This window comes from Pelodiscus sinensis, chromosome 2 (genome assembly GCF_052426305.1).
Source record: "Pelodiscus sinensis isolate ZL-2025 chromosome 2, ASM5242630v1, whole genome shotgun sequence".
Lineage (NCBI taxonomy): Eukaryota > Metazoa > Chordata > Testudines > Trionychidae > Pelodiscus > Pelodiscus sinensis.
The window spans coordinates 225,345,545-225,373,300 of record NC_143053.1 but is presented as its reverse complement, the minus strand read 5'-3'; the positions used below and the strand labels follow the sequence as shown (position 1 = coordinate 225,373,300).

Below are 27,756 nucleotides of genomic sequence, written 5' to 3'. Positions count from 1 at the left end.
ACCTCAAACTTAAAGGACAAGGAGTGGCTTGGAGTTCCTGGGCCAGCAACACAAGGGGAGAAGGGCCCAGTTCCCCCTTCCAAACACTTTTTCTCCCCACCTACTCCATCATCCAGGGACCTGGACACACTATCCCAACCAATGTTTTCCCTGGGAATTGAAATTAGGGGGGGAGTGTTCGAATTTATAGGGGGAGGGAAGTGTCAGGGGTGAGACCATGAGGGTGAAGGTGGGCTGTATGGCACCATAGTAAAAACTGAAAATGATTCATGACCATTTTATTAGATTTAAACTCATGTTTTAAAATCACACAAATTAAAGTTGGCTACTCAAGCCTTCTATGAGGCACTACGTCTACATCCTTTTTGGTTTCTTGTTCTAATTTTGCACAACTCTGTTAATGAACTTCTTGAATGTAATGCGTTCATCTTCGGTGGCTTGTGTGTCTGGTACTTCCATTCCTTCAATTGATATGCTCATTAGTTCATTCATATGATCAGGCAGAAGGCAACTTCTTTCAGAACACAAAATTATATTAAATGATGAAAAAGAACTCTCAACTGTAGCGGTTGTGTCTGGGAGTAGCAAGAGATGAATTCCTACTTCTTTCATCCCAGGAAACATAGCACAAAGATCTGGTCGAGCCACTAGTGATGATAAAAAAGAAGTTGAAGTAAAATCTTCATTCATTTGTCATATGATATTCCACTCTATGGGTATGTCTACACTACAAAGTTAATTCGAACTAGGTAAACCTCATTCTACGAGGACTAACGCCTAGTTCGAATTAAGCAGTTGGAATTAAGGGCTGTGTCCACTTAATTCGAACTAGTGGGAGGCTAGCCCTCCCCAGCTTGCCCTGGTGGCCACTCTGGGCACCACCAAGGAAACTCGTCTGCCCCCCTCCCGGCCCCGGAGCCCTTAAAGGGGCACGGGCTGGCTACGGTGCCCGTGCCAGGTGCAAGCCTGCCAGCACCCAGCCAGCAGACCCTGCACCTGGCACAGCACGAACCAGCCACCCGCTGCCACCCAGCCCTCCGCCTCTTCCTGGGACCAGGCTGGCGGCTCCCAGGAGGCTGCCCGGGTCCGCAAGAGGCGGGCGCCCACCTGGTCTAGTGCGGAGATCGTGGACCTCATCCACGACCTCCGCACTAGGCACAGGAAAGTGGCCGTCTAGGGCAGGATAGCTGCCAGCCTGGCCACCCGGGAGCAGGTTTGCATGAAAATCAAGGTGGTCCACTGAGACCCCCAACCCTGAGCCCTGAGCTTAGAATGTCCGTACTGGGTCAGACCAAAGGTCCATCTAGCCCAGTAGCCTGTCTGCCGACAGCGGCCAACACTAGGGACCCTGGAGGGGATGGACCGAAACAATGACCAAGCCATTTGTCTCGTGACATCCATCTCCAGCCTTCCACAAACAGAGGCCAGGGACACCATTTCTACCCCCTGGCTAATACCACTCCATAGACCCAACCTCCATGACTTTATCTAACTTCTCTTTAAACTCTGTTATAGTTCTAGCCTTCACAGCCTCCTGCAGCAAGGAGTTCCACAGGTTGACTATTTGCTTTGTGAAGAACAACTTTCTGTTATTAGTTTGAAGCCTGCTACCCATTCATTTCATTTGGTGTCCTCTAGTCCTTCTATTATGGGAACTAATGAAGAACTTTTCTTTATGCACCCTCTCCACACCACTCAGGCTTTTATAGACCTCTATTATATCCCCCCTCAGTCTCCTCTTTTCTAAGCTGAGAAGTTCCAGTCTCTTTAGCCTCTCTTCATATGGGACCTGTTCCAAAGCCCTGATCATTTTAGTTGCCCTCCCCTCTCCCACCTCCTTTTCCCAGTCTCCCCGAGTTTTGTTCAATAAAGAGAGTTTCTATTTTTGAATACACGTGTTCTTTATTTTGTACATCAGGAAGGAGGGTTAGGGAGGGGCAAGTGGAAGGAGGTGAGAGAGGAATGGGGTACAAGCCCCCGATGGGGAGGACTGGGGTGGCTCTGCGGGCTCCTCGGGGTGGAAGCTCTCCTGCAGCCCCCCGATTGACCCCTCCTCCCCTGGATGGTAGCCTGTTCCAAAGCCCTGATCATTTTAGTTGCCCTCCCCTCTCCCACCCTCTCTCTTCCCCTCTCCCACCTCCTTTTCCCAGTTTCCCCCAGTTTTGTTCAATAAAGAGAATTTCTATTTTTGAACACACGTGTCCTTTATTTTGTACATCAGGAAGGGGGGCTAGGGAGGGGTAAGTGGAAGGAGGTGAGAGAGGAATGGGGTACGAGCCCCCGATGGGGAGGACTGGGGTGGCTCTGTGGGCTTCTCGGGGTGGAAGCTCTCCTGAAGCCCCTTGATTGACCCCCCCCTCCGGATGGCAGCCTGCGGCAAGTGCAGCTGGGCTGATGGCCGAGTGCTGTGATGTGCCGAGTGTGAGCACTCAGGGCACTCCAAGCCAGGACTGCTTTGCAAGCAGGGAACCCCTGAGAACTGTCTGTCCGGGGTGGGGGTCAGGTCCCTTTAAGCACAGCCCTCGTCTAGCCTGAGGCAGCAGCTCCACGCTCTAAGTCCTAACCTGATGCCCTGCCGGCACTGCTTCCGGCCATCCTTAACCTCGGTTCAGGGTCCACTCAATGTGGACATGCTAGTTCGAATTAGCAAAATGCTAATTCGAACTAGTTTTTAGGTCTAGATGCACTAATTCGAATTAGCTTAGTTCGAATTAACTAATTCGAATTAAGTTATTTTGAATTAGTGCTGTAGTGTTGACATACCCTCTGTTCAAATTCTCTATTCTGTCCTGAGCACATGGCAGCCCCATTGCTGGTAGTGCCTCACTCCATTCAACTGTTGGTGTTTTATAGGACAGGCATCTGTAAAAGCTATCTAGAGGTAGAGTAGACTCTAGAAGTCGCTGTTGTAGATTTTTAAGAATCAAGTCTGTGTACTTTTTCAGTTGTCTTAACAAATACTTCTTATCCTCTTCACTTAAGGATTCAATATAAATGCCTTCATTAGCCAACATCTGGACTGAACTCTTTGCTTCTTCCAGTACTTTTTCAATGGATAGCTCTCTGATTGATCCAAATGTAGCTTCTATTGCTGGGCAAAGATCTACTTGTTCTGACCCAGTATGACCATTCTTATGTAAAAATTAATTATAATAATAAAAATGTTTAATACAGAAACTCCCCAACATAATGACCTCTCAAGATAGCAACGATGTGAGATAACAATCTTGGCCTACTAGGAAACACATTTATATAAGTTTCCCTTCCCAGTCACAAATCTAGCATTCTGGAGCAAAGTCATTAAAATATAGTCCAACAAACAAATGTTTATTTAACGTGTCCCTCATTTTTCCCTCCACTTCACCCCACTCACTGGTGTTGTCCTTGGTCAGTGGAGACTCAGAGTTTAGAGGTGCTTTCACATGAGTATACCTCCCAGGTGGGGGGCAAGAAGGCACCTTGCTTGTTCCTCCAGCTGCTTACTGTTTGCTCTGGCCACTGTTGTTTGTTATGCCACCGTTCACTCCATCGCTCTGTTGCCATCACCTTCTGCTGTCACCTGCCACTGTGACCTTGTTATCTCAGTTTGCAGTTGAGAGTTATAAGGTTGTGTGAAAGAAACTTGTGAGTCGTTATGAGTGCTGACTATATCGAACTGAGATATTGGTTCTAACTAAAGGTATTCGAACTAATAGTTAATTCGGACTATCTACATTAGTCCGGACTAAGGAAAGGGACTAGATAGAGGCTTCCCGCCTTTTTGCCCACTGCACACGGCACTAATGCTTTGCACTCAGCCCCAAACAGCTTTGCACTCAGCACCAAATGGCTTTGCACACAGCTCAAAATCTATGCACACCACCCGCAAGATTGTGCACCCGGCACCCTTGAGGTTTTCCCGCCACAGAGAGTTTATATACCTTGGCTAAACAGGAGTTCTGGTTCTGGATTCTTCACTCCACCTGAGAGCGACTACCTTGATTGTTGATCCAGATCCATTTTTCTTTTGGTTCCGTAGAAGTTTTCCTTGTCAGTGTGTATGAGAGAGTGAAAGAGTGTGAGTGTAGACAGTCATGTGTTAGTGTGAGAGTGGTGGGTATTTTGGGGGTTTTGGTGACCTGTGGAGTATTCCTGGGTCTGAAGACCAATTGGTTCCCCACGGATTTCATTCGGAGAGCGTAAGGCCTTCGACGGATAATCTACAGCCTGCCTACCATAATCCCGAGGGCTTGGTCCAGTGTCATTGTGGGACTCCTCACAGTTCCTCTGCTAAGGCTTGCAATTAGCTGCGGTATTGAGGTCGTGAGCTCCTCGTCTGTCTACACCACGTGATTGTAAAGTATATACCCTGTGTATCTAGGGATCTTTTCTATCTTCTTAATTTTCAGGGATAGGGAGGGAACTGTTTAGGAAATTATTACCTGCTGTTCTGTATTTCAAATTTTACAATATATGATTGGGCCCCAAATTAAGTCTCTTGTGTCTTATTTCCGGGAAAATCCATGCCGGTGATAGATACGGCCTCGAGTAATCGGCCTCAGGCGAGCTCTCTTCTGGGACTTGGGACATTTAACATCATCTCAAGTTAGAGCGCGTCCAAATTAGGTTTCAAAATTAATCGTTACTGCGTCCCAGGGTAACAACCTCTGTGAGTTGGTCTCTTGAGGTTCCACCCAGCTCTCAGTGATTTCAGCTGAGCTCTCAGTGGGGGAACCTCGCTGCTAGTGCAGTCTGGGCTGTCTCTTACACAAAAACACTGTACCCACAGGAACACTGTCTCCACAGCAGGACTAAGCACTTAGACCTGATTATATGTGATTTCAGCTGTAGTGGTCACTTAACAAAACAATGGAGCCTAATCAGCTCTGTCTTTAAACAGTCCAGAGGGACAGGTCAAATAGTACTTGTGACTCAGACAGACCATCAAGCAAAACATCTGTCCCCACCCTCTCTCTTGATGCCCTCAATTAGTACAGGTTAACTACAGCCGCTCTCTCACTTACGAACCGGTTATGGACCAAGCAATTGGTCTTAACTCGGTTTGTTTGTAAGTTGGACCCCATTGAGTTACACGTGACCGTGCTGTTCGTAAGCGCAGATCGTGTTCGTAACTCGGGGTCCGCCATTTACGACAGTTTCAGTTCGCAACGCGAGGACCAGCTGTACAGTTCTACTGCCCTTTACTCATACAATAAGAACAACAACATTTCATTCCCTCACCCTCCCCTTCAAGTGATTTGTATCCCAACCCCAGCCAAAATCTGCGGCAACACAGCTCGCTTTGCTGGATACTTAGGTAGATTAGGTGTGAATGTAAATACAATCTGGTCCTGAAGCCTTTCCCTCCAGCCCCCAGCTCATCACTAGCTGTCAGGGAGAGCTCATTTTTACCTTGCTTACAAATCATAATTTGAATTATTAGGTCGGCCAACATTGCCAAAATGAATGTACTAACATTGTCATAAAAAACAACAGCTGTATAAGGAAGCTAGTCTATGTTCATACTTTTCAAATCTATTAAACACTTTCAGATACATATATCTTATCATACACTGAATATGCTTTTAAAGTGTGTATTAATGTTTAATTTAAATTCAGATTTCCAAACAATCACTGAACTGGCATAGTGATAGAAACTCGGCCAAGAAACACTGGAGACATTCCACAGAGATTTTAACAACCTACACCCCACCATTAATCTCAGCCTAGACCATTCTACACAAGAGATCCATTTCCTGGACACCACAGTACAAATCACCAATGGAAAATTAGACACCACTCTCTACAGAAAACCCACCGACTCATACAGTTACCTACATGCCTCCAGCTCCCATCCAGAACACACCATACGATCCATCATCTATATCCAAGCCCATTGATACAACTGCCATCTGCTCTAATCCCACTGACAGAGACCAGAAACATCAGGATCTCTACCAAGCATTTATAAACCTCAACTACCCACCCGGAAGAAATAAAAAAGCAAATTGAAAGAGCCAGACGAATATCTAGAAAACATCTACTTCAAGACAGACCCAAGAAAACCAACAATAGAACACCACTTGTCATCACCTACAGCCCCCAACTTAAACCTGTCCAACACATTATCAATAAACTACAGCCTATACTGGAACAGGATACTAAACTCCAAGAGGCTCTGGGAGACAGACCCATAGTCTCCTAATGACAACCACCTAACCTCAAGATGATTCTTACCAACAACCACAGGACATACCACACTAATACTAAACCTGGAACTTTTGCTTGCAACAAACCCCGTTGCCAGCTTTGTCCACATATTCACTCTGCTGATACCATTATTGGACCTAACCAAGTGAGTTATAAGATCAAGAACACATATTCCTGCTCATCCAGAAATATAATTTATGCTATCATGTCCTGAAAGTGTCCGTCTGCTTTGTACATTGGACAAATGTCTCAGACACTTCGCCAAAGAATCAATGCCCACAAAACAGATATTAGACAGGATCACAAAGAAAAAAGTTTCTTGCCATTTCAACCAGAAAGGACACCGTCTCAACGACTTGATTACCAGCATCCTGCTTCAAAGATCTTTTCAGACCACACTTGAAAGAGAATCCTCTGAACTGTCATTCATACTTAAATTCGACACTTTACGCCTAAGTTTAAACAAAGACATTAATTATCTTACCCATTACAAAGATAGCTTCCCAATTATCACCTCTAATATCATTAGCTCACAGACATTTACCTCCCTCCCCATCCCTCTTCTGTTCTGAAATTTGATTTGTCCTTTTCATATGTGTTCATTGTTTTAATTGTATCCTTTGGTATATATGGTTGTGACAATTTTCTTCCACTATTTGAGCTGAGGAAATGGGTCTGGCCCAGGAAAGCTCATCACCTAATAAACCATCTTGTTAGTCTTTAAAGTGCTACATAGTCCTGTTTTTTGTTTGAACTGGCATGTAACTAGTTCACAAAACTGGGGTGTGTGTGTTGGGGAAATTCAGGGAGTGTAGGGAAATCCCTGGAAATTCCCAAATGGGTGAGCAGACAGGCTTACAGGGAACGCTGGCTACAGCGGTGGGAAAACCTTTCCCTCCAGTCTAGGTCTATGTGGCCAGACTGCTGCCCCATGCAGCGCCCTGGCCGCGGGGCTGGGTCTGGCGCTGGGGCGCGAAGAGGAGGGGGGAGGGCAACAGAAGAGATGAGGCAGGAACCTGAATCCTGGGCTGCGCAAAAGGAGGCGCCAGCGCGATCCCCGCCCACTCAGATACCATCGGCCGCCTCAGGGCTGGGGGAAAGGGGCGCTGGGCAACTCGGAAGGGGCCCTGTGGGGGGGAAGTCACTGTGGGACCCCCGCCCGCAGCCGAGCCCCGGGAGGAAGCAACGCCTTCTCCCGCCTCCTGTGTGTGTGTGTGGGGGGGGGAGGGGCGGCAACCGCGCTGGAGCCCCTCCCCCACTTTGGAAGCTCGTTCCACTCATGGCTTCCAGTTACAGTCTCCCACGGTTGCTAGGAGAGGTGAGGTCACAGGCGCCAGCGGCGGTGATTGGCCCGGCTTCAAGCTCCGCCCCCTGCCCGTTGCAGTCGCAGCGGGAGGAGCAGAGCTCGCTCCTTCCCCCCCTCGCTAGTGCTGAGCAGCAGCCGCCGGAACGTGAGTGGCCTGGGCAGGGGCCACGTCCGCGTCTCGCTGCCGGCTCCAGGCAGGGGCCATGGGCCGCCTGTGCCCTGCGCTGCGGCTCCGCGCGCTGCTCCTCCTCCTCGTGCTGCTGCCGCCGCTCGCCCGCTCCTGGGACAGCGGCGACTTGGAGCTTTTCGACCTGGTGGAAGAGGTGCCGCAAAACTTCTACAGCTTTCTGGGGCTGCCGCAGGTGAGCGACTGGCCAGGCAGCCGGCGCCCCCTCAGCCCATGGGGTGCCTCTTCTGGGCCTGCCCTGCCCCCCTCCGCTGCGCTGCCCTGCTCCCCCTCAGCAGACTCCCCCAGGCCTGCCTTGCCTCCCCATCAGCTGTGCTGTCCCTGCCTCCCCCCCTGGCCTGCCCTGCCCCCCTCAGCTGCGCTGTCCCTACCCCACCCTGCCAGGCCTACCCTGCTTCCCTCAGCTGTGCTGTCCCTGCCCTTCACCCCAGGTCTGACCTCCCCCCCCCCCCAGCTGTGTTGTTCCTGCCCCCTGAGCCTAACCTCCTGCCAGGTTGTGCTGTCTCTGTCCCTTCCCCAGGCCTTGAGCTGCCCTCTTCCCCCTGGGCCTGACCTGCTCTCTTCCCCCAGTTGCACTGTCCCTTTCTCTCCCCCATCCAGGGCACAACCTACTCTCCCAGCTGTGCTGTCCCTGCCTCTTCCTTCCCAGGCCTGACCTGCCCCACCCCCCAGCTGTGCTATCTCTGCTTCCTGCCCCCAGCTGTGTTGTCCTTGCTCTATGTGCATCTTGGCTATGGTCTTTTCCCCACTCCTCCACTGTGCTTTTCCTGCCTCATGCATAGCTTTGCCATGTTCCCCCCAAGTTTCTTTAAACTTTCCCCCTGAAATCTGGCCCTGGCTCCCCTTTCCTAGCTCCTTCACTCTTCCTCTAATCCTTGATGGTCCCTGGCCCCACCTCCCTCCCCCTCAACACTTTCATTTCCTTCTTTGAGATGCTGGACATAACCACTCTCCCTTTCAGCTCCTTCATCCTCTCTCTGGACATATGCCCTGTCCTGGTTTTTGCACCCCCACTTCCTTCAACCTCCCTATAGACGTGTATCTCCTGGTCATGACTCTTGCTTCTCATTCTCTTTCACACACTTTGAGTGTATTTCCTGTGTTGTGTTCCTTCTCTCCCTCCTATTCTTTTCTGTTCTTCCCTGGATACTTCTCCATCAAACACAACCATGGACATAACTCCTCACCCACAGCCTGCTCCTGCACACTTTTCTGCCCACACATGCATATCCTCAGCATGATGTTAGGCTCTCACTGACAAGTTTCTACATGCTCCAGCCTAATGTGTACTGGGCATGGCTGCAGCCTGCTGCCACAAACACCTGGAGTTCCCAGTTCTTTGAGGTCATCTACACTCACATTGGCTTTTCTAGTTGTTTCTCTTCCCATGTACATTCAAAGCATGGCTCCTTTGCCCTTTCCACGCCCATATTATGGGAGGCATGGCTATTACCCTCCCCCCTTTTACTCTGTGCTAACCTCGTGCATGTCATATCTGGCTGGAGAATGTCTAATGTCTGCCTGGAGAATCTTGAATTACTTATGAAAGTCACTAAGTAAGATGTATAATACAACATAAAAGGAGATGTCCAGCCAGTCAAGTGGGCATTAGAGGAATGAGCTAGTTTTTAATCCATCTTATGTGTACTCTCTTAATTTTATACAATGCAATTTTTTCATCAGTGTTATTGGACTAAATCAAATGCTTTGGGGACACCTAGGTGTCCGGAATCAACAGAGTTGTTTTTATTAACCCAGACATGTAATCATGTTTCTTCCCCCCCTTTTCCAAAGACAAGACTTTTGACAAGGCCTGTTTTCTTTCAAGAAATCTAATTGACTAGCAGCAAAACAGATAATTAACACTAATTATTTGTAGATGGTCCTGAATTACTGTCCATTATTTTACTGGGGGATTGGTGTCAGGATAACTGGTCTGTAGTTATCGGGGCCACATTTTGCCTGCTTAAAATATAGGAGCGACATTGCCAGATCTTTGGAATTTCTCAAGTTTCCCAGCATTGTGTTAAAAAACAATTAACAGTGGTTTAAGGAGCTCCTCACAGATTTCTTCTAAGACTCTTGTGGGTAGTTATCTGGGCCCATCGATTTGAATATTTAATATTAGCAGTTGCTGTATTACATACTCCTTTGTTCTAGGTGGTAAAATTTCTGTCCCATTCATGACATGTTATGAAACGGGTACCTCATCTTGCTTTATTCCAGATACAGAATACAAATAGCTTTGTACTTGTTGTCTGCTTTTTCTGTGTCACTATTTGCAATTTTACTAATTGTATGTAGCAATGAACCTACACCTGCCCAAGATTTTTCTTGTTTTTTTATGTTTAGAAAATGCCTTCTTATGATCTGTAACCCCATTAGCTATGGAATTTTATTGCTTCTTATGGCTCCCCTTGTAATTTTCTTAAATTTTATACATGGATCTTCATTGGTGCTTCATTTTGTTTGTATGTAACAAATGATTAAATGTTCCTCATGTGCCCATAGACTGTTTTGTGTTATGCATAAGGTTTACATATTTGAACATTAGTACCATTGTTTCCGTGCTTATAATCCTTCTCCCTGCTAGTTAGTTTAAAGCCCTTCTGTCTGACTTCATATTTATGAATGGAAGCACTGCTCTCAGAGGTTTGGGAAATGGTGAGCTAGCAGCTGAATGAGCTGACAAACTCTTGAATTCTTAGTTCTTACACCGATGAGCCTAGAGCATACGACAGCAGTTACACCTTTTCAAGAAAGGAAATTTATGTTCTTAAAACACAATAGTTGAACAATGAATAAGCTTTTAAATTCCAAGGATTCAGTGTAGTAAAATATGTATGGTTTGTTAAACTAAAACGTATAGGAAATTTAACTTCTGGGTGTCATTATGAGCTCGCGTTGGTTTTTGAAGGCAGGCTGAGTGAAAATAATGGTGAAACTTAGGCGTCTGCATCCTGCTGTGCTGTCAGGTCACTTTGCAGTATAACATCAAACTCTCAACTGTGCAGAATTAGGCTTTAAAAGAAGGTCATGTGGCCCTTTTTCTGTAGTCGTTCACAGGTATCAGCAAGCCTCAACAGTTCAAATTAGGGATGTAAGTGACTAGCTGAATAGTCGAGTAGTGACTCGATTAGTTGCTTCCCCACTACGTTTGGGGTAATGTATTGCCGGCTTTTCTAACAACTCAAGTTAGTAAACACACCAAAATGCATATTATCCGCACATAGTTCAGATTTAAGATGCTAAACAAATCTAAGTCAACTAGAAATAGTCATGCTATCCTTGCAAATATTAATACAATATTTACTGACACTGGAAAGGAGAGTAAAAGGCATTCACTCAGGTTTGTACAGTTTCTCTGGGGAATAACAAATAGTCCTTTGGCACCTTAGAGACTAACAAAAAATATAAATATAGTATCATGAGCTTTTGTGGGCAAAACCCACTTTAGATGAGATGGGAATGTTTTGCATCCATGGTATACAAATGTAAGTGAAACAGATCTGGAAAAATAGGTAAGTTCTCCTAGTTTGAAACTTTTACATTATGTGTGTCACCAATTCAAAGAGTAGAAGCCCCAGAGCAAATTAACACATGACTTCAGGGTTTGTAGATAGATCCATATTTCAAAGAGCTTTAAAATAAGGCTTCATCCTACAAAACAACTAGCATCACACCTAGTACCTGCTACTTCTGCCTCATAATAGCCAGAATTCTACCAGATAGCAAAGATTTGGCCTTAATGCAATAAAATTTACCATGTATTATTTAGTAACACAGGATTTTAAAAAAATAATTGAAATCAGAGTTTTAGATATCTATAAAACTCCAAAAAATTCTGTTAAAAGAATCTTCTTCTTTCTTATGTTAAGCCATTAATACTTGTGTAAACTTCGTTTGAAACATAATTATGAAAATGTCCTGGCACACATACAACCCATGCAGCCTGCATTCCCCCGAACACTTCCCAAGAGCCTGGCATTATCAGCTTCCCTAATTGGACTGTGTATAGAGCAGCTTTAAACTCTAATGCCTTCCATGACTACTAGGTTTGGTCTACACAACAATTAGATTGATATAGGGTTATAAAAGTGTCTAACCCAGCCAGAGAGGGTTTCACTCTCCCATCTAGACTACAGCAAGTGAGTCAGGACACCCCAAACAACCCCCCCTAAGCTCTGCCTCAAGGCACAGATGCCAGTATCCACCCACCCCTTTTTTCCTTCGCCTACCCTTGTGCAGTCAGCTCCCCACAGGCCCAGCTGGGGGCTGGGATAAAGTTCTGCTTCTCAGACTTGCAGGCACTAGCAGCCGAGGTGGGAGTCAGATCAGAACATGGCACAACCAAACTCCACCCTACCTCACCTCAGTGCCAGCACCCCTATCCCTATTTTCCCCCATCTATCCCATGCAGTCTGCTTGAGGAGAATGTTGGGTTTCTGCTTCTCCTCTCCTCTCCAGGCTGCCCAGCCAGGAGAAGGGACTCCATAAATTCCTCTCCCCTTCTCTCAGACCTCCTTCCCCCTCAGCCACTTACTCCCTCCTTTCCTCCTGTCCCTTACTTGCTCTCTGAGCTCCTCCGTTTGTAGCAGGGAGCTGCTGCCGCTCAGTGAGAGGGCTCCTTCCCCAGCCTGTCAGCTGAGCTCCCTGCATGGGAACTCTGAGCCTCTGGGCAGGGCTCATTAAACAGCTGGGCAGCCATGCAGCTTACAAGGAACCTTGGTCAAGGATAAAATCTGTAAGTGCTTTAGCCTGCATACTTAAAAAGATAGAGGTTTGTCTTAAAGTCTTTTTAATGGAGGAAGTACCTAGACCAGCCTTGGAACTGGTTGACTTAGTGCTGAACATTTCATCCTCAGTATGGAGCACTCCACTAGTGCTGGGCTTCCCTTGGTACCATTCACCATCACAAGTGCTGACGGAGCTTCATAGGAAGCAGTGCACTGAATGTGGATGTTCCTCTATATCAATGAAGGATGGGAAAGGGGTAGTAAACAAAGGACCAGTATTAGGCCATTTGCTTTCTTCAGGAACTCAGGAAGCAGCCTGTCTATCTAGGGAGCTAAGCCCATTATGGGAACCACCTCTTACTCCAAGGAGTGGTAGGGTCCATTGTGCCTGATGGTATTCTCAGTACTGAAGGTATTTCAGGCAGCCAGGGACCTGATGACCCTAGTGGTGCTTCCTACTGGTGGAAGGCACCCTTTCCACCTCCAAAGGGCAGCCTTCCATGGATCTGCATCAGAATAGTGATGTGAATGGATAACTGGTTATCTGGTAAGCATCACCCTTACCGGGTGATGGTTAATGGGTACCCAGAAGTGGCCCCCAGAAGGCTGCTCCAACCTCACAACCCAGTTCCCAACACCATGATTTCAGTTTCCAAACTTGTGCTGCTGATCACTAGTTTCACAACATCAGTTCCGATCTCTTCATTACTGAGGGTATGTCTACACTACCACCCTAGTTCAAACTAGGGTGGTTAATGTAGGCAACCGAAGTTGCAAATGAAGCCCGGGATTTAAATATCCCGGGCTTCATTTGCATCTTACCGGGCGCCACCATTTCTAAAGCCCCGGTAGTTCGGACTCTGTGCCCGTGGCTACACGTGGCACGGAGTAGGTAGTTCGGATTAGGCTCTCTAATCCGAACTACCGGTACTCCTCGTTCCACCTACCGTGTAGCCGCGGGCATGGAGTCCGAACTACCGGGGCTTTAAAAATGGCGGCGCCCGGTAAGGTGCAAATGAAGCCTGGGATATTTAAATCCCGGGCTTCATTTGCAACTTCGGTTGCCTACATTAACCACCCTAGTTCGAACTAGGGTGGTAGTATAGACATACCCTGATTGTTCTCCTCTTGGCACCAGTTGTTGACAACTTAGTGCTAGTAAGTCTTCCTGGTGCTGGTCTTCAACACCTTGATTCCTGGCTCTTCATTACTCTCCACTGTCTCAGTGCTGATCCCCCACCTATCCAGCCTCCACTCTGGAACGGCATAGCTGGTCACCTTTTCCCTGGCACTGTTCCCATTTCTTTCCCCCATTGTAGCTGGCAGAAGGAGGCACTGAGAGTTCCTTTGTGATCATAGTGGGAGGAACTCTCCTTGCAGTTGGATGGGGAGTTTGGTATTCACCTGTAGAAGCACCATTTGTTGTACATGCCAAACTTTATGAGGGCACTGCAGTGAGTATCTGGCCCCAAGGACAATGGCCAGTATATTGGCTATATTTGAACCTGTGAGAGGTTCTCAGGATGCCAGGGCCCTACTCCCATCAATCTATGGGAACTGCATTAGAAGAATAGGCCATGGTACTGCCTTCTCCCATACAGAAACTAGAGCTCCTCAAAAGGGGGCCACAAACCTAGGATTAGAGAGAGAGCTCTCCAAGCCCACTGCTAGCCTCTGTAATGTACTAGGGGCTGCAGCAACCTATAAGATCATGCTACCAATTCAAGAAGGGGATTGAAAGTGGTCAAGTCCTAGGGCAGACTGTGTTCTCTTTTCCACCCTCTTTGATGTTGTGATCAGAGAAGTATTGTGTTCCAGACAAAGATTGAGTATTTGTACTCTCTCCTGTCCCCCAGATCTCTCTAGGTGTTTTCCACTAATGAATGGTACAGGCAGTGTCAGGGAAGCATGATGCCTAAGAACAAAGATGTGAGGATTCTATGACTAGTCTCCAACTCAGAAACTCCAACCAACAGGCATTGCTAGGGAAATATAACTATAATATTTGGGACTCTAGTTAAATGTAGTGATTCCTTACCCCCAGGATTCCAGGCAAGAGTTCTTACTCCCCTTAAAGGAAGGTCAGACAGTGCCCAAAGCTTTCCTCCAGACAGCACTGGATGTGGTAGGTTTAGCTGCCAGATAAATGGCCTTAGCGGTGCCCATGCAACATAGCTTGTGGCTACAGTCCTTGGGACTGCCCCAGGAGGGAGAGCAACTTATTCAGGACCTTCCATTTGAGAGCATTACTCTATTTTTTTTCAGAGCAGACAGATACAAAGCTACATGATCTGAAAGACTCCCTAGGTTTGTATGCTACTCAGGTTTCCAGGACGCATTTGCAGCCATCATCACCACTGAGATTCTCAGATCCACCACAGTAAGGCCTTACAAGAGAAGAGACAGAGTGTTTAAGCACTGCCAACCTACCCAGTTTTTCTTGACAAACCAGTTGGGCCCCACATCACTTTTGGCAAGCATTTTAAGGGTGCACGCAAGGATGGAATTCTAGTTTTTTGCCCTAGGAACTATCCCACATTTTTATTTCTGAATCATTTGTCTGTCTTGTTGCATGGACCTAAGTTACCTGGGAACATAGGGTGCTCAACACCATAGCAACTGGTTACACCTTTCAGGTTTTTTTATTACCCTCCTTCCTCATCCTTCTTTGGGGTCCCCTCTTACAAGCAGCTCCTTGTTCAGGAGGTGGACTCTTCATGACCTGTAGACGTAGGGGAGGAAGTTACTCAAGATATGAAGGGGGAAGAGTTTTATCTCTAATCCCAAAGCCAAAAGGCGGGGATGGGTGAGGGGCAGCCAAAGCCAAAAGAAGGGGGGGGGGCATGGTGAAAGGGTGCTTCAGACTCATTCTAGATCTGACTGTCACCTCAACAGATGTCATGAAGTTGAAGTTCCACATGATCTTCCTGGCCTTCATCATCCCCTCTCTGGTATGCCACTCTCAAAAGATGCCTATTTCCATATTTTTATTTTCTATGGTCACAGGCAATTCCTCTGGTCACAGGCAATTTTATGGTGTGGCAGTGCCAGTACCAATTCTTGGCACTACCCTTCAGCCTATCTTCTATTCCAAGAATCTTCATAAAGTGCATTGAATTGGTGACAGCTTACCTGGAAAATCAAGGTATGAAGATCTTTCTTTAGTGTGAGTCGTTGGGAATTGAACCTGCTTATAAATGAACAAAAAAGCCCACTCAATCACTATTCACATAAATTACATAACATCTTTAAAATATACTAGAAATGGTGAAAAAGTAAAAGAGTTAAGACAGGCTGCATTGGTATGTGTCAATGCCTTCTGTTAGTCTTGGTCCAAATAATTGGAGCCTATTACTATCTTATAGACAAAAGTTTTTCGAGTGATGTCCCTGTGGGTGCCCCACTGTCAGTATTGGTCTTGTCTCGGCACCACGGAGCGGAGACTTTCAAGCTGTGTTCAGGCGGGTTGCACAGATGTGAGCGGCGTTTCTGCCTTTGAAGCTAGTGTGCTCAACCTGACTTTTTTCTTTCTTCAATACCTCCCTTAGTTCCTTCTTCACTGGCTATGGACTGAGCTCAAACCCTCTCCTCCTCAGTGCACTTCTGGTAAAGCAAAGAAGTAATTTAGTTAGACAGAAGGCCTGAAGTACCCAGGATGACTTTTCCTTTTCAAATAATTCAATTTAAAAAAAAAAAAAAACACACAAACCAAATAAAAAAAAAAAAAGCCAGTAGTTTTTACCACCACACAGCGGCAAGCCACAACAAACTACCAAAAAAAACCCCAAAACCGAACAAAGAAACCAGGCACAGATGGCTCTGCTCAGACAGCTATATAGCAGTATAGTCTGGCACTAGGAGACATGTCGGGCTCCCCTAAAGACAAAAGATGGGACAAATGCCGAGACTCTATGCCAGCCTCTGATAGTCACAGCGAATGCATGCACTGTTTGGGGGACATGCATGTACCACAGCAATGTGTCCATTGTCGCAGCCTAACAGTGAGAGTTGGCAAGCAAAGAGAGCTTACAATACGCATTCTATCGACAAAGCCCTAGACCCTCCTAACTATAAAGGGGGCAATAAGGGCTCAGCCATGGTGTCCCCTCAGGGCAATCCCTCCAGCCCTTCACCTCAGAAAGCATGCTCCCTCTTGTCAAGAATGAGCAAAGGAGATAAACCAGGCATCTCGAGCATGGCAAAATCTGCAGCCTTCTCACTAACAGGCTCAAAAGCGTGCTCTAAACAGGTGGTGAAACCAGCTACCAGTCATCAAAAAGGTCACCTACTGAGGGCCCTGATGTAACAGAGGCACTACTGGCATTAATGGCACCTGGGATGCTGCAGGTACACTTGATATCCCTGGCGTAGTGCGAACCCCCAGGGTAGCCTTCAATGCGGGCACTGAGAAGAGGCAGAGCTAGCTCCAGCTGCTCTCCAGCACCTCACACTAACCCCATGTTCTCCGATGTATCAACTGCAGCCATGCCGCCACTGCAGGCACCAGTGGACTCGGCAACAGGACAGAAATCATCATCCCACTGCAATTCCCCAAGGCGCAAAACACAAGCTCCATCAATTCATGACAGGAGGACTAAAACCAGCTTCCCCGCTGAGTCTTCAGTACAATGCCACTCGGGCTCCCCATTATCAGTAACGGGCTTGCCACCCTCACTGTGCTCACCTGCTTAGTCACAACTCAGTGCCTACAACAGAGATTCAAGGAGTATTTTCTCCTCACAACACCCCTCCCCAGACAGCAAATGCATCATTCGGGGCACACAGGCTACCACATTATCAATATCCCCTGTGGCACCCTGATTGGCAGTACTATTCTAGACATAACAGCTGATGGTTCCCAGCGCCCCATTGCTGTTGGTCGCCATGACACACATCCACTGCCCTTCCTACACCTGCACAGAGATCACTGCCCTCTATATACTCAGATCCATTGCATTCCCCATCTGAGGACGTGGCTTTCGAGGCAGAGCAGATTGAGGATGATCCTACTATCTAACAATCGGACATGCCACCAAATGATAACTTCTCCTCTGCTCCTAATGAAGCAGTTATCCCAAATGACCCAACATATAGTGACGACCTCAAACAATTCCAGGACTTATTCAAAAGAGTGGCTGTCAGTCAGGAGGTCGTTTTTATCAGAGGTGCAGGAAAAATAAGACAGGCTTTTAAAGAACCTGCAGCCTTTAGCAAAATCCAAAATTGCTCTAGATGAAACAATGCTTGAGGAGCCGATAAAGTATGGCAAACACCAGCCACAGCCTTCCTCCTCCCTCCCCCCCAGTGAACAAAAGGGCTTATAGAAAGTACTTTGTCCTATCAGATGCTTTCTATATTTACACACTCAACCCAACTCTTTAATGGTTGATACTGTGAATCAAAGGTTCTCAAACCTCCAACACAAAGCACATACATAGGACAAAGACCACGAACGCCTGGATGTCTTTGGGAGGAAAACATATTCCTCTTCAACCCTTCAGGTTCGCATAGCCAACTACACAGCACTGCTTGCCAATGATGCTGTTGATAATTATGCAAAACTAACAGAGCTCATGCAGCATATTGCAGAGGACAAGAGACCTATCCTTAAAGCAATCATTAAAGAGGGATATAGTATATCCCTTATAGCGGTACAAATAGTCCTTGATGCCACAAATACTGCGGCAAGAGCTACTGCAATGTCTGTTGTAATGAAACATACCTCTTGCCTGCAAACAGCAAGAGTCCCTAAGGATCTCCAGGCCAAAGTAGAGGACCTGCCATTTGATAATGCCAAATTGTTGTCTGCAGGAACCGACGAGGCCTTGTATTCTAGAAAGATTTGCTCACCATCTTATTCTCGTTGGGGAGTACACTCCCCCTACCGAAGGAAGTGCTACACACCCTACCAAAGACACAAGGATAAAGCCTTTAACAGACAACAGCAGTTGAACAAAAGAACTTTTGTTCAACAGAACCTTTTGAATCTGCCCAACCTCCCCTCCACACCAGTACCAGGAGAGTCCAACATATTTCACCACCGCTTGCACCCCAAAAGTCCTTACCTCCTTGCAGTGGTGGACCAAGGCACAGAACCTCTGCAAAGGAGTGCCCTTCCACCACAATCAGCAGTCTAAACAGATCACTGTGGATGCCTCACTGATAGGTTGGAGCACACACTTTCAACAACAATTCGCACAAGGGAAGTGGTTCAAAGACCAGACCAGACTCCACATAAATCTGCTCGAGCTTTGAGCAGTTCACAATGTGTGCAAACACTTCCTCGTTATCAACAACATGATTACTATGTTTTCCATCAACGGGGTGCAAAATCCCAGTTGCTTTGTGGTGAGGAAATCAGGCTTTGGAATTGGTGTGTCTGCCACAACATATCTACATGGGGACAAGAATATCATGGCCAATACCCTCTGCCACAACTTTCTCACAGAACACGAGTGGGAACTACATGGTCAGATCACCCACAAGCTGTTCCAATGCTGAGGTCCACTACAAATAGATCTCTTTGTGACCAGAAAGAACTCCAAATGCCTCAATACTGTTCGAGAGCAGGCATAGGATGCGGCTCTTTAGGAGATGCAATGCTATTCCCATGGAATACTCACCTGTTATATGCCTTTCTTCCTATTCCTCTCATCCCCAGAGTTCTCCAGAAGATACAGGCAGATGGGGCCTGTGTAATTCTAATAGCCCCAGCGTGGCCTCGACAGATATGGTTCTCATGTCTTTATCAATTATCTCTATAACCTCTCTATCCACTTCTGACATGCCTGGACCGTCTCTCCCAGAACAAAGGACAATACTTCATCCCCAGCCACAAACACTACACCTGACAGCATGGTAGTGGGCACCCATGGGGGGACACATCTCGAAGAACATCATTACTGCACTGAGTGAGTAACTTCTCTATTATCTTCCTTTTCTAAAATAGAGGCCTGTGACTCTTTTGGGTTTGCTCCCTGGTGATAACCATGCTATTTTTATAAGCCAGCCAAACAATACAAGTAAAAAAAGATTGTGTAATAGGTCTACCAAAAATGTTCAGTAATGCCTTTTATAGTTTCTGGAGACTAGTCAGGATGAGAGTTCCATTGTGCTAGATGTTCTAACATCCCTAGCTTATATGAAGCAGTTATTATAGTGAACTGCTAAATTTCCTAGCAATTACATGACTACACAATGTCCCTCTGGTGGTGGGGTCAGCAGTGCTTTCCCTGGCTCCACTCCCAAGGAGTCCCCTGCAGTCCTATGCTGCTGCCTCTGAAGCTGGTACGTGAGGGGAGACAGCTTTAAAAATAGGCTCCCTGTGCAGACTGGCTCCTGCCTGCTACCCTGCACTGCTGCTTCTGATACATCTTACAGAGAGGCTTCTGTTTGTGACAAGCCCGGGCCCACCACAGACAGAGGATGCTCCATGGCATCATCCCCCTCCCCTCTGTGGACAAGGGCTCCTGCTGCAAAGCAGCCTCTGTCCGTGGTGGCCCGGCTCCACCCTCCGCTCCTTCTCCACCCTCCTCGTGGACAGGGGCTGCTGCTGCCCTGCATTGCTGCCTCAGACACAGAGGCAACAGCATGGGATGGCAGGTGGCCCTCCTGCGTGCTCTTCATTGAAAACTTATGGATTGGGACTGAGCCAGCATGCCAGTCCGAGTTTTTTTTTTTTTTTTTTAAATGCAGAGCATACCGGGAGGTGGGGGAATTGTTGCAGCAAACTGGGACCACTAATCATTAGCAATCATTGGCAGTCATTGGTTCTCTTCTGCTTCTTTAGGTATTTACTGCTTTAGATCAGTGGTGGGCAACCTGCGATCTGTGGGTTCTAGGTGGCCCATTGGGATTCTGCGTGCAGCCTGGGAGACATTTTGTTTGCCATTGCCCATGGCGGGGTTGCCAGATTCTGCTGGCTTCTGTACATGTAGGTTTTTTTCTTCCGGTATTACTAAAGAAACATGCACGTAAAGGAAGGGCACCATGAAGTGGGGCACACGCTTATTGCATACAACATAGACTGGGCATCCAGTCAAAGCACTGCTACGTTTCAGTTGACACACTGCACATTCTAGGCATGCAAGTGCAGTGAGCAAAACTACCCTGTCCTGGGAGACCATCTTGGTTATGACAAACTTGTGGTCCACTCACTAGTCTAGGTTGCCCATCACTGCTTTAGATATTGTGCGTATAAGCACTATGCTGCACTCTGCTTTTTCAAAAGGAACAAGTCCTACATAAAGCTAATTCCTAGGGCCATGTCTGTGATACAAAATGTTGCCCTAACTTACATCAGCATACAGCTCCTGAGAAATTACATTTCATGGACATATTTACACTTTGCTCCTTGTGTTAGTAGTGCTTGTCCTTACTATATTGACTTGTACTCTGAGCTGTTTGTGGAATTAGAGTTTAAATTGGTGTAGTGGAACAGTTATGTCAGTGGAAGTGAGTTTAAGCATGGACACTTCTATAGGTAGGTTCACGTAAGCTGCCTTGCTGTCAAATGGGGGTGTAAAAATCAGTTAAATGTAACGGTGTAACCATTACAAATCCTAAAAATTACATGCACTATGGGCTCTGCAGTGTAAAGCCTATATAGAAATGACCCTGGCCATGCAGGCACTCTAGTGACAATGTAAAAGGCCACAGCTCCAGCTGCTACAGTAGTGGTGGCAGAAGTGGGAGCTCCAGGCTTTTTAGAATCACCAGGCCATGGGACAGTTGTCCCCTTTCCCCTCCCATCAATGGGGCCTGAGTCCAGTCATTAAACTGCTTCACCTGGTGCTCTGGTATGAATCCTCACAAGTATCTTTCAGTTGTGTCTACCCTATATTTGTCTTAAACTAAATATTTTGTCTATTGTTTGCTGCTTTGCCAGGGTGTAGGAACAGCCTGTATATTAGCTAGGGATGTAAAGGTTTAACTGGTGGGGTTGGAGCAGTCCAGACCCGTGGCTGGGGGGTCCCACGGCAGACAGGGGCTGCTTCAGCTCACCCTGGAGCAGCCTCTGTCTGCAACTGGTATCCCAGGAGGTACAGCCCTTGCCTGCAGTTTGGAGGGGTTCCAGCCCAGCAGTGGTCCGGGGGAGGAGGGAGAACACTCCAGCCAGGCTGGAGCCTCCACCCACCCTCCCTGCTTGTCCTCCTTTAGTTGGTTAATTGGTTAGACAATATGTTTAACTGGTTAGCCAATTGAATGAGATTTTATAGCTCTAAAGATTAGCATTGGAAAAATCCTAAGAAGGCAAATTTACCTATTTTTGCCAGCTATAAATTCAGCTAGTGGTACAGACATTCACTTAGGTTCATATTTGATTCTTAGATCCACATGAAACTGAGTTTTTTGTTGAGATTTTTGTTTTTTTTTTGAGATTTTTTTCTAGCTGCCCATCCTGCAAACTCAATCTCTAGACAGAAAGCTAAATTGTTTCATTGTTATGTGAAATCACTAGTTGTAGATTATACATTTGTAACCTGTGGTCGCAAACAACTTTGCTGTATGAATAAATATAGAATCCTTTTCATTTACATATGCATCCTCTCCAAGTCTCTTACCAGTTTTTCTAATCAGTGAGGAGTACTAATCTCAGATTTTTTTCAAGTTCCTGAGAACTGTTCTTCAATTATGTGTGTGTGTGTGTGTGTGTGTGTGTGTGTGTGTGTGTTTAATTTAAAAATACTGTAGTTGAAATTTGAGGTCAGGTGTCTAATGATGTCAGCAGTAGTGCCTGTGTTACGGAGAACTATAGAATACACAGTGAACATTCTCAGTGTTTTTGCTCTTTACACACAGTTTACTTCAGTGGTCCCCAACCTTTAGAGGCTGCCGGGTGCCAGGGGGCGGGCGGCCCCCCCCACAGCCGCGTGCTCGGGGGCGGCCCTCCCCCGCAAGCGCCGCGCTCCCGGAGCTGGCCTCCCCCCCCGCAAGCGCCGCGCGCCGGGGGCTGGCGCCCCCTCCTTCCCCCAAGTGCCGCATGCCCGGGCCGGCGCTCCTCCTAAGCGCCGTGTGCCCGGGGTCGGCGCTCCCCCGCCAAGCGCCGCGCGTCCGGGGCCGGCGCTCCCCCCCTCGCCCTCCAAGCGCCGCGCGCCCGTGGCACGAGCGGCCAATTCGCGGCGCTCCCGGGGCCGGCGCTTACCATGCGCCAGGGCCGGCTCCGGCACAGCGCATGCACCACGAGCCCAGGGCCAGGCCAGCCCCGAGCACTTGGCGGTCGCACAAAAATGGCCCCGCAGGCGCCATGGCACCCGCGGGCACCGTGTTGGGGACCACTGGCTTACTTCTACTTTAATGAATGTAAAGAAGCTAATATTTAAATCAAACACTTAAGACTTTAGGTGTGGATTTTACAAGACCTATTAAATAGTCTTGTATATAAAAAATATTGTTGCTTGAAAGAACACTTTCAAATGAAGAAACTAGTGTGCCTTTCCATATTAACAAATATTGGGGTTTGTTGTGGCCTTCATTCTTAAAGGAACAAAAGTAATTTGAAATCTTAATTAATTGAAGGGTTGAAAGTTCCAGATGGAGCTCTCATTCTTCCTGCCAATTGGTTTGTTCAGAATATTATTCTGTTTTTATAAATATTTTTCCTCTCCCTTCTTACTGTGTGAAAGACCCACAGAAACAGGAAACTGACTATTCCTAGGAACCCAGTGTGAATTAATAATAAACCAGGTTCAATTAAATACACAAAGTAAACACATTTAGGAATAGATTGTTTTATATATTCGACTGTAATATAATGCTGCTCTTCAACTATATGGCAATTTTTTTCCATAAAAGTGAGACTTAACAGTTAAAAGTGACTTTATCAACTTAACAGTGCCCCCAGAAAATTTTTGAAACCCTTCATGTTAGCTCAAGTGTTCTATTTCCCTCCCCTTCTTTTTCTTCTTTTCCCTTGGTGATTTTCTTCCAAGGGCATTTACAGGAAAACGTGATCTTCATTACTTAAGCAGTAAGAGCAATTGAACCTCTTATTCTCTTGGAAGTCATCTTTGACCTTGTAATTAGTAGCAGGAAAAATAAGCTTCTGAATGAGGAATGGTGATTTAGTCTACTGGATTGTGTTGATACTTCCTTTTTTTCCTTAAAAAAAAGGACTCCCATGCTTCCTCTTGATATGTTTCTGTACATACCACTGGACTCTCCATGTCTGCACTCACACCTCATACAGCTCAAATACAAGCTTGCACCCACTGTTTTATAGCTGTCCACAGGAGCTTCTTTCCTTTGACCCCTCTAGACAGTCCTCAGCGTGCCCATATCCCTAATAGGTTGCAGTTGTTTCATGTTAAAATTGTTCCCTTTTTGATGAATGGTGAACCTTTTTTTAGGTGTCGTTTAGGAAACTGATTTTGGTACCTCAGTAAGCTCACTTTTTTTTTAAAATTCATTTGTTTCTATATTTATATTTTTTTGAGTTAGGATGTTAGGAAGTACTTGAGATTTCATTTTTACTTTAAGGTCAATTACTCTTTTGGCAAAGAAGGGAAGAAAGCATCCAGAATGGAAGCATTCCTTAGATGAATTGATGTATAAATGGCTGTGCTGAGAGAATAACAAAGAGTCTGTTGTGCTGTTATACAAATGAGCCAATGCAGAACATGGGTAGAAGCAATTCTAAACAACAAAGATTTTGCTATTATGCAAAATAGGTCTGGTATTAAAAATGGGAAGAGAAGCAGAAAATTAGGATAGAATTTTTTAAATTGAATATTTTTCAGTGTTGTACAAGAAATCAGTAAACTTCAAAGCAATTTCTGTTGTTGAAGGTTTCCAATTTTGCTCTTAGATTGGTGCTTGTTCATTTCCTCCTCTCCTTCTTTTGACAGTACCGCCTATTCCTTAAAAGTTTGCTTCTATTAATATTTGACTACATGCTTTTTTTAGAGCATGGTCTGGCTTTATATTTTGAGTTTTTAAGCGCATAGTTGAAATTGTGAAGCATTTAGTGCTTCCCCTCCTCCCCCCCCAATAGAAGCTATTGTTTCGGGATGTGCATTACATAAATGTAATGGAGATGGTTTTAATGTATGGCTTGAAGTATTTTTTTTCTGCCAAGGAAATAGTTTAACAGGATGTTAAGCCCTGATCCAAAATTAGGCCCTGACTCAGCTCTTAAGCACGTGCTTATGTATTTTATTGGAACAGGGCATTAGTTTTACTTTGATCACTGTCTGAAATCAGTGTGTGACAAATATTCTGCCAGTGTAGCAGTACCATTCCAACTCAGCTGCAGAACTCCAAAATCTTCATTCTGAACAGTGGTTTTAGAAAACTGTTTACTGTTGAAGAAATATAGGATCCATTGAAAATGAAATGCTTGGTTGCACTCTTTTTGGCCTTACGGAAGATTGTGAGTGGCAACTAGTATCTAGTGAAGAAAAGGGGAAAATCAGCAGAGGCTGCTTTTCCCTACAAATAATTCCGAAGCACCCTGCTTTCAGGTACATAATATGGTACTTGTTAAAGGATTTGAGATGATATTTATGAGCAAAACAAGAAAACTGAGTTATGTCCATGGAACTGACATAGGACATTGGAGGCCAGTTTTTGTTGCAGCCCTTGGCAGGGAAAGGAAAGACATGTCCCAAAGACTAAAAATCAGGACTGGACCCGTCTGTACTTGATTCAGTTTCAGTGTCTCAAGCTGAGTATGGTTAATAGTTACTTATTTTTTTACATTTGTGTCTCTCTTCTTGAGGGGTTTCAGAAAATCTTCCTGTCTTGGACAGTGGACTCTGGAAAAATTATTTAGGAAGCATACTGCATTTTTCAAAATCTGAATCTTTATTACTATTGAACTAAGAATATAGGAACTGCTATACTTGATCACAAGCTGGGAAGAGCCTGTTTCCCACTTTAGTGCTAGATCTCGTTGGGGAAAGTTTGAGAGGCTGTGCAAGAAAAGGAAGTGTGGTCAACTTTGGCAAGTGATGTTCCAACTCCAGAATTTTCAGGAGCATACAAAAGCCGAAATGATAATGGAGAGAAGTCATATCCCCCAAAGCCATGGAAGGCTTTTTTCAAATGGAGGTTAAGAGGGAAATATATTGACTGGCAAAGACTCACAATTAGAGAACTAGAGACCGTGGTGAGATTCAAGTAATTAAAGAGGACGGTGGAAATTCCTTAATTATTTTCTGAAAAAGTGAGTTTTACCCATGAAAGCTCATGTTATAATATATTAATCTCTAAGGTGCCACAGGACTGCTTATTGTTTATAACATTGAGGTGGGTGGAGAAGTTGCTAGTGCTGATGGAAAAAGCAGCCACTGCTTTTCTTGAGATTTTTTGCTGATATAATTAAGTAGGAAAACTACGGTGCTTGTCAGGTATTGGTACTGAGGAGACTGGCCTGTTCTGGAAAACTGTCTGACAGAACCTACATCTCCAAGAAGGAGAAAGTGATGCCAGGCTTTAAAACTGTAAAAGACCACTTAACTCTTTTGCTTGAAGGGAATGCTGCTGGGGTTTTTAAGCTTACGCCACTACTGGTTTACCATTCCAAGAACCCTTGAACATTTAAGGGTATAATGAAAGCTGCTCTGCATGTCATGTGGAAGTCAAATCACAAGATTTGGGTATCTGGTAATTTTGGATGACTGATTCTTTCATGATTTTAAGTATCAGAGGGATAGCTATGTTAGTCTGAATCTGCAAAAGCAGTGAGGAGTCCTGTGGCACCTCCTTATAGACTAACTGAAGTGTTGGAGCATAAGCTTTCGTGGGCAAAGACCCACTTCGTCAGATGCATGTAGTGGAAATTTCCAGAGGCAGGTATAAATATGCAGGCCAGAATCAGGATGGAGATGACGAGGTGGATCCAATCGAGGAGGAGGAGGCCCACCTGGAGCCATTCACAGTCTTTGTTTAATCCAGAGTTGATTGTGTCCAATTCTATAGGCATCTTTCCTCAGATCCGACTAAGGAATACACTAAGAAACTGCACCATCTGCTCAGCACACTCCCTACACAAGCACAGGAACAAATCAACACACCCTTAGAGCCCCGACCAGAGTTGTTCTATCTATTACCCAAGATCCACAAACCTGGAAGTCCCGGATGCCCCATCATCTCGGGCATTGGCACTCTCACTGAAGGACTGTCTGGATATGTGGACTCTCTACTCAGACTCTACGCCACCAGCACTCCCAGTTACCTCCGTGACACTACGGATTTCCTGAGAAAACTGCAATGCATAGGTGATCTTCCAGAAAACACCATCCTAGCCACCATGGATGTAGAGCCGTGGTCCCCAACACGGTGCCCGCGGGGGCATTTCTCGGCGCCCACCAAGTGCTCAGGGCTGGCTTGGCCCTGGGCACGTGGCGCATGCGCGGTGCCGGAGCCGGCCCCGGGCGCGTGGCGCACTGTGAGCGCTGGCCCCAGGGGCGCCGCGGGTTCACCCCCCGCGGCGCATGGGGGGGGAGAAAGCGCTAGCGCCGGCCCCGGGCGCGCGGCGTTTGGGGGAGAGAGCACCGGCCCCGGGCGCGCGGCGCTTGGGGGAGGGAAGGAGGGGGAGGGAGAGAGCGCCAGTGCCGGCCCCGGGCGCGCAGCGCTTGGGGGGGGGAGCGCCGGTCTCGGGCGCGTGGCGCTTGAGGGGAGAGCGCCGGCCCCGGAATGCGGCTATGGGGGGGGCCACCCCCCGGCGCCCGGCGGGCGAACGGCCACGCCCCCGGCGCCCGGCAACCCCAAATGGTTGGGGACCACTGATGTAGAGGCTCTCTACACAAACATCCCACATGCAGATGGAGTCCAAGCTGACAGGAACTGTATCCCTGATGATGCCATAGCACAACTGGTGGCTGAACTCTGTGAATTTATCCTCACTCACAACTATTTCAGATTTGGTGACAATATATACCTCCAGACCAGTGGCACTGCTATGGGCACCTGCATGGCCCCACAATACACCAACATTTTTATGGCTGACCTGGAACAACGCTTCCTCAGCTCTCGTCCACTTACACCCCTTCTCTACCTACGCTACATCGATGACATCTTCATCATCTGGACCCATGGGAAGGAGACTCTGGAAGAATTTCACCATGATTTCAACAGCTTCCACCCCACCATCGACCTCAGCATGGACCAGTCTATATGGGAGGTCCATTTCCTGGACACCATGGTGCAAATAAGTGACGGTCACATCAATACCACCCTACGCCGAAAGCCTACCGACCGCTATGCTTACTTGCATGCCTCCAGCTTCCATCCTGGACACACCACATGATCCATTGTTTACAGCCAAGCACTGAGGTACAACCGCATATGCTCCAACCCCTCAGACAGAGACCTACACCTACAAGATCTTCAACAAG

General features: G+C 46.6%; 1 protein-coding gene and 1 long non-coding RNA gene across 3 annotated transcripts in view; one reads left to right on the top strand and one right to left on the bottom strand.

Annotated features, from left to right (window-relative positions):
* Positions 1-291: 291 nt before the first annotated feature.
* LOC112545181 (uncharacterized) lies at positions 292-7,437 on the bottom strand. The gene is made up of 3 exons (XR_003088621.3): positions 7,206-7,437; positions 3,921-4,026; positions 292-647 (listed from the first exon to the last, which is right to left on the bottom strand). It is a non-coding gene; the product is annotated as an uncharacterized LOC112545181 (long non-coding RNA).
* A 145-nt stretch (positions 7,438-7,582) lies between these two features.
* DNAJC1 (DnaJ heat shock protein family (Hsp40) member C1) overlaps positions 7,583-27,756 on the top strand; it is a 255,874-nt gene continuing 235,700 nt past the window's right edge. The window contains exon 1 of one of the 2 annotated variants that reach the window (XM_075922503.2): positions 7,583-7,857. In XM_075922503.2, coding sequence (XP_075778618.2) covers positions 7,699-7,857 — 159 coding nt within the window. In that variant the 5' untranslated portion in view covers positions 7,583-7,698. The remainder of the gene's footprint in view (positions 7,858-27,756) is intronic. The other variant, XM_075922502.2, reaches the window with a different exon arrangement.